Genomic DNA, 7,666 nt, shown 5'->3' on the forward strand with positions numbered 1-7,666 from the left:
TTTTAAAAGAGGTTATGGTCCACAAATATTGCTAAAATCTGTTTGACTTTGAATTGTGCCAAATCCTCATTAAAACATGTGGATACTTCTGTGGTTTAATCTGTTAGAAATGCATTGAGGATCCAGTTATGTTAAATTAAGCAATAATATTGGCCTGGATGTTGCTTGAAATAGAAAATGTGACAGTCTGAACATCAAGCAAAATGTTTGCACATTTTAATCACATAATGATTTCAGTCCAGAAAATGATCTTAGGGCATTCAGAACATTCTCCAGGTCTGCTCTTCAGGGAAATGTTTCCTTCCTTTGCCCTGCAAAACCCAGAGTCTGACACTGCATCTCCTGCACCTTGCTTCCATTCACTTCCTCTTGAGCTAGGGAGCACAACTGCAGTGCCATGATCTGAATGAAGCTCTGGAGCATTGTAGGAAAGCTCCCACTGAGCATGCTCCTCAGCACCTACTGTGGGCTTGGGACTCATGGACAGACCAGTGTAGGCCTCTGAAATCCTCCATGAGAATCTGTAAAACCAGCACAGCCAAATAGAGGTATGGATCATGTCGGGTTTTATTTAAGAGGTTTTTACTGCTGATTCTTTAGCCTTTTGGGGTTTCCTAAAGACTGCCTTAGAGGAAATGCCTCTCTAAACTTAAATGGCTTAGCAGCATGTAGCAGTAGTTGGTAGATATTTTATCTCTTCTGCTGAAGGCCAGGCTACTGTTCTTGTGGCATGGAACCTTTGCACTGTTCATTCCTGCTGTGTAAAGTGCCATTTCGAAGGTGCTGCCTCTTGCTTGCACACTGCTGCCGTTGGAAATGTTTCCTTTTTCATGTGTCACTTCAGAACAGGTAAGGCCACAGATTACAGAGTCCGCTAATGTTTCCTTTTTTTATTTATTTATTCATTCATTCATTCATTAATTGCCTGTGCAAAGTCCCATCAAGCTTCTCTCTCTTAAGCGTGGCAGTATTTAAGGAAATGCCTTGTTGTTTTGAATGTCAAACTAGGTAGGCAAAGAGAGCCATGAAATGCAGCTTGCAAACCACAGTGCCTTGGGATACATTCATAATGTATAATATGGAGAAAAGATTAGTGCTGAGTGGATTTGTTGCATGGCATTTTGGGGACTATGCACTTTGTCTGTTATATTTTCCAGAGCTCAGAAACAGTTTTCTATCTCATTTTGGATTTTTTTTGTTTTTTTAAAGCTAGCCGTTGACTGTCAGCAAGTAGATAAACCCATTTAAAATTATTTTTTTTTTTTTTTTTTTTCAAATTTTGTCTTAGCTTTTTACCTTGATTTTTTTTTTGCAGGTTACATTGTTTTAAAATGAGCACCTAGCTGAAGAGTCTGCAGGTTTTCAATTTTATGGGTGCAGGGAAATGTTACTAAACAACCTTGTGTTGCCAGTACCTCCTCTGTGACTTTATAACATTCATGCCCCTTCAGTTGCTTGCCCATTCCCTCAGCCTTAAAAGGGGCACTGGTTGGGAGGCCCAAAATTCAGCTGGATTTTTTTTCAACTTCTTTCTGAAAAGTCTATCCATTTTTTTTTCTATTGGATTAAAAAAAATAGAGCTTCAGTGCAGTTCCTTTTTTAATTAAAACACTTGTATTAGTAGCCTAGCTGTCATGAGCAAATCAGGGTGCTTAGTGATAATGCTTAAAAATCAGTTAGGGTTTTTTGGGATTTTTTAAAAATGGTAATGGTACCTGGCAATGCATGGCATCAAGGACTTTATTTTCTTATAAACTCTACAGCAACAAGAAACCCGTGTACTGTGAAGGAAAGTCACTTTCAGAAGGAAGCAGGCCTCAGCCTTTCAAGGGGTCAGCTTTAGGGCTGTGAAATGTACCTTGTGAGCTTGTTTTTTAGCACTGGTGGTTTCTTGTCACTGGAGCAAGGGGGCTGGCTGAAATCATGTCTCCCAGCCTTTTTACTTTTCCTCCTTCACACCATACAAAAAAACAACCAAGCTTTGTGTAAGGAATTTTGCTGAGGTTGGGGATGGTGGGACAAACGCGTACACTCAACATGAAGTCTGGATTGACAAGGGATCATACACCTCTTATGCCCTGATGTGGGAGTAGTGGTCACTGCATCCAACTGCCTATATAGAGGCCCCCCAAGACATCAAGCTGGGACCTGCATGGTGCTTTTTCTTTTGATTCCAGTCCTTCATAGTACTTTAGAGATGCCCAACTTCAAGTAGGTCTACCCATATGCTTAGAGTGCTTTGTTGGAATTCAGAAGATCCAGAGAATATAATATAAAAGGGACCAGTTTTACAAAAGGCTTCTGGGGCAGGAGCCCTACCTTTGTGTGTGCATGTGCCCACCTGTGGTTTACCGTGCATACATGTGCATGCACACATGCATAAGCTTCTATTTTGACACTTAACAGGGAATCTTGCGCATAAAATGAGTTTGGGCCTAACTAGCAGCTGGCTGGAAGGAGCGTGTCTGCATTCAATTCAATGAAAATTGTGGAATTTTCTTTTTCTTTTTGTTTTTCTTTTTTTGAGACGGACAGGGATTTTTTTCAGTTTTCAAGGTCACACACTTGTGGAAGGCAGCCTCTGCATATAAACTTTTATCATCCACACTCCCTCCGGAACCCCGTCCTCGCCTGCATTTGGCATGTGGACAGGTTTGTCTTCCAGTCATCACCCCAAGAAGAGGATCTTGAACAACACATGTGAGCGGGCATGCAGATAGTCTTGCAGGATTACACTCTGGGCTCATGGATAAAAAAGCTGCATAATTCATGCCTTCCCATTGTATGGTAATGAGCATGTTTTTCTCTAACCCTATGAAAAGACTATCAGTCTTAAGCTATCTTCACTGCTAAAAGAGGTGCATGTTTTACATCAAGATAGTTTAGCTGAAATAGCTATCTCAACATAAAGTAGCGTGGAAGAGATGCAGTGCATATGCTCTTCCGACCTTGATGTAGCTGGTCTAGATCAATGCTATCCTCTGTCCAGGTGTTTGCTTCAGTTAACCACACAGAGGCATGAAGCTGTATTGTTGCCTTAGAGTTTTGAGACAGCTAGCTTCCATTCGCTGTCTTCATATAAAAACACCCTTTATTCTTGCTGTGAAGATGGACCTGATTTTATAACCTTTCTCCTGAAGAGGTGCTCCTGATATCAGTGAGTGGAACATTTACAGAGGATTTTGTGACCCATACAGTACGAGAGTTAGAAAAATTTGACATTTGATAGGCATTTTGAGGTAGGTTGTGGCATGATGCACTGAAAATGCCTGCTAGTGCTGGTACAAAATGAAACAATCTCTGCAATGAACACTTTGACTTCCACCCTTCTAAGCACATTCTGTAAATCAGACAAAGCACCTGGCTTAGTGTTTTGCATGACAGGATATGGAATATCATTGGGCACACTAACCTTAAATCCGTAATATTCTTGATGTAGCATTGCCATGGACACAGTCCATTTGAATGTACATAAGCAAAGTGACAGCAGCTGCTCCCCCTTCCTTTTCCTCAAGTACAATAAGAGACTCCTTCCTAATTGAAGTGAATAGCAGCATTGCAAGGGTGAAAAGAAATGGCTGTAACAGAAAAATGTTCTAGAAATAAACAGTTGAAGGAAAAAAGCTACTGGCCTGTCTCAGATGGTTAGCATGCACATGAGTGTCCTCTGTCCACCATTTAGATCTGAGTGGAGCATCTGATTTATTAGCTCCCTTAACTGCAGAGTGAGCTTTGCTTTATAAACATGTGGCATTCACATTTCTGTACAGACTGATGCATATGAATCATGTTGTTGTAGGGATAAATATAAAATATATTTTGAGTTCTGTCTGATGTATGGGATGGATAGGGGGATTGCTTTTTTCATATAGTTTCAAGTTAAACATTGATTCATGGCATCCATTCCAATCTCCTTAGGAATGGCACATATTTAGATTATTTATGTGATGTACAGCACTTAATAGACACTTCTGCAATGCTTTATTCACTTCAGAACGGGTGAAGAACATTACCTTTTATTTATTTATTTTTAACAGCAGGCATCTTGAGTTGCTTCAGAACTGATCTTTCAGACTATTATTTCCAAAGGGGGATTAAAAAACATGGAGCTTCAGGCATGTCAGTTTATTGACCTGTAAATATTTGCCCTTGTGGGTTTTACACCAATAGCTGAGACATGTCAGGAAGGGGGAATATCACAAGTCTTGATAAAGTAATGACAATGCCCAAGGTTTTTTTTTTTATTATAACCATCTGAGATAATATAGTTATTATCATGACCTGCCTGAGTGGGCTTTTTTTTCCTGAAAAGGTAGAAAGACATAAAACCACTTCACATTCCCTCCTGTACTTGCACAACAATTCCTTATGAGCAGTTGAGGTTTAAGATGCATTTGCATTTACATCAGATGTCAGATCACTGAAGCCCTGACCCTGCAGAAAAATCCATGCAGGCATTGAGGAGCCCTATTGACTTTGGTCGTGCTCCAGGCTGGTTCAGGGGCCTACTTAGGTTGATCTTCTTGCAGGATCAGGACCTCATTGAAAGTTTGTACTGTTAAATGCTCATGAAGGTGGAGTGCTCCCACAAATGGGACAAAGCTTGTATATACAGAAAAGAATAAGGAGGGGTTAAGTTCCCTATGAACTGCATGCTGCAAATCCTCTGCCAAGTAGCTTCTCAGTTTGAAGTAGTCCTGTAGATTTCGGTGGGACTGCATAGCGGAGGCTGCAAAGAGCTTCAAAACCCGGAGAGGTGATTCTCTTGCAGATATTGGTTTCTGGTGAGACCTAAAGACACCAGGGATACAATAAAAGAACTAAGTCATGTTTGCAAGGTGATCTACCACTATGTAGCTCAACAGTAACCTGTCTGGGGAAAATCACCAATCACTCTGCAGACTATGCTGAGGCTTAATGATTGTGCGGTGGTAACGTTCTCATCGCACTTCCTTGAAGATGTGTCTGGTTTGCATGTTCTCTGTTGCTAACTGCTAAGAGGGTGGCTTTTCCTCGCTATCTTTCTTACTGGGCCAAATCCTGCCTTTAGTAATTGTTCTGTCCTTGCTTACAGACCATGTAATGCTAAAATTTAACTTCAAGTACAATATGAAGCAATTGGATCCAAGACCTGCAGATGTAAATTGGCAAGCTGTTCAGTGAGCTGAGTCAGAAATGTCCTAGCTAAGACTAATACTGGGGTGGTTTTTTTTCTTTGTTTTTTTGTTTGTTCGTTTGTTTTTAGACAAGAGCAGGGGACTATGCGTCAAGAATGATCTGTCTACTATTGAGCCTCCTGGAAAACTAGAGTTTTCACTCCACAAATAGGGTGTGTTACACAGCTGTGGGAGGAAAGTAAGATGACTTACCCAGTTCTTGATTTTGTTTGGCTGAAGCTGGAGTGAACAAGCTGTTGATGACAACTGAAAACTGAAGTTTGGTTTCTTGTCTTAAAGTATCTTGGAACTTTTTTTTTTATTGCCCAGGCACTTTCTGGGGTTATACCCATGGCACAGTGGGTATATACTTTCTCTAATTAGAATGGTCACATTTTACATCCACTTTACTCTGGCATAAGTGTAAAGTGCTTCACAATACTTAGGGAAGCAGGGAATCGGATCCCTTGGTGTCCTTGATGCAGGCTTGTACATCACTAATGGGCACATCTACACATTCATTAATATGTGGTAATTATGGTACCATAAGGTTAGTTAGTACCTGTAATAGTTTACAGGTACTACTGTAATGTGCTATAATTGGCATTACTGTGCATTAGCTGCAGAGCATGCTTTTTTGGCAGTGCTGATGCTCAGTAGACTAATTCTGCTGTGCATTAGCACAGGTTTTGCCCGCCACACTAATGTGCAGTAGAATTAGTCTACTGTGCTCGAAATGTCTTGTGTAGACATGCCCAATGAGTTATAAAGCTCAGCACTTGGGGAGCTAGTCTGAGCCTTTTATAAAAATCTGAAATGTCAAGCTTTCGGCTTTTGCACTTTTCTGGACGAATGAAAATAGGTAGAATTTTCTAGGATAGCTAGGATAGTTTCTTTCTCTAGGCCAAGCTGTTCCCAGTCTATCTCTTGACTTAACTGCGTTTACATCAAGAACTGATTTGGGCTGTTATGAGTGAGTGAAAGGAGAATGGCAGAGAAGCTGGTTTGCTGAATTACTTAAATTTAACCTGCTTGCAAGAAAAGTGGCCTACTTGGGCCAGATGAGCAATTTGGAAGTACCTAGCGCCTTTTACCTTAAAGTCTGAAAATCTCTACAGTTGCTAGGCATCTGAAGGTCTTTACAGATTAAGCTCCACATCAACCTGGAGCACTATCAAAGTCAATGGGGTTCCTCAAAGATGGTAGCCCACATGGTTCTCTCTGCAGGGTCAAGGTTTGAGTGATCAGCAGACATCTGATGTAAACATAAATTCATCTCAAATGTGAGTTGCTCATAGGGAATTGTATGATTACAGAAGGGATTGTGAAGTGGCTTTAACTCCTTCAATACAGGGTTCAGCTAGGTATGTCCTGAGGGCTGGATCTGGATGGCTTTGCCTATGCCTGAGCCTGTGCTGGGACCCAGCAGCTGGAAGCTGTGCCTGTGGGGAACTAAGCCGGGCTGGGTAGTTTCTAGTTGCACCTGTGCTACAGCTGGGAGTGGGGGTGGCACGGAGAAGAAGCAGTAATACTGCCCAACCTCAACACAGCTCTCTTCTGACTGGAAGTTGGGCTCATGTTCCAGTGAGGGAGCCAGGAGCTGAGAAAAATAAGAGCAGTGCGAGGGCAGCTCCAACTGTGGGCAAGGCCACTTGCAAAAGTAGTGGCCTGATTTGGAGCATCTATCTTTTGGAAGCACAACCTGAATTTTTCAGGGCCTGACTGTTAGGGGTATACAGCAAGCACAGCTTCCGCTAGCATCTAATGCTGGACACCCAAGATCAGTGAGTACTTCTGAAAATTTGCACATTAGCCCCTGCCAAAATTAGGAACAGAACCTAGATTTGAATTGAGAGGCGGTGGTGGAATAAGTCTTTGTCATTTTAAACAATGGAACATCTTTAATAGAAAGGTTTTATGATTTGGCCAGTAAACCAAATGCCATGACTACCTCCCCCCTTTTGAAATGTGCAGAAGCCTCTGGGAACACAAGTGGCCCCAAGCCTGCATTCTTTGCCACTTAGGTATTTATAAGCAGCACACAGTGGGGCACTAGCAAGGGTGGAAAGAAAGAAAGGACAATGGGAGGCAATTGTTAAACCTGTTAATAAGCAATATAATCTCTTTCTGCAATGTTACATTGTTACTTAAACATGTATCATTTCACTTTGTTAAAGCTACACCAGCAATACAAAGTAACAGTTTGATTATCCTTACCTGACCCTTTGGGGACTGTATCCCTGCCCTTCCAACACAGAAATCTTTTTCACTTTAAAAATGGCATTTCTACTTTTGAGGCTACTGCCGTTGGTGGTCAGTTTACAGAAAAATGACCTTTTGTGACACTGGCTGGATTGTATGCTAACCTACCAGGTTTCTGTGAGGTTAGGTGTCCTGCTATGTTAAGTGCTGCTTTGACACTACTGTTAAAAGAAGCACAGTAATTGTGAAAATATGCCAGTTTAATTCTGTCTTCCCCTCTCACTGAAATATTGGGGGGAGGGGGGGGC

The 7,666-nt window shown here is 41.5% G+C and overlaps 1 protein-coding gene across 4 annotated transcripts in view; it reads left to right on the forward strand.

The window, feature by feature from the left end:
• EHMT1 (euchromatic histone lysine methyltransferase 1) overlaps nucleotides 1–7,666 on the forward strand; it is a 154,321-nt gene that overhangs the window by 43,588 nt on the left and 103,067 nt on the right. The window contains exon 1 of one of the 4 annotated variants that reach the window (XM_019540597.1): nucleotides 789–849. The exons of the other annotated variants lie outside the window; for them this stretch is intronic. Within the exon in view, the coding sequence (XP_019396142.1) occupies nucleotides 817–849 (33 nt within the window). The 5' untranslated portion in view covers nucleotides 789–816. Of the gene's footprint in view, nucleotides 1–788; nucleotides 850–7,666 lie in introns of those variants that run through there. 4 annotated transcript variants of the gene reach the window in all.

This window comes from Crocodylus porosus, unplaced genomic scaffold (assembly GCF_001723895.1).
Source record: "Crocodylus porosus isolate Cpor-Errol unplaced genomic scaffold, CroPor_comp1, whole genome shotgun sequence".
Classification (NCBI taxonomy): Eukaryota; Metazoa; Chordata; order Crocodylia; family Crocodylidae; genus Crocodylus; species Crocodylus porosus.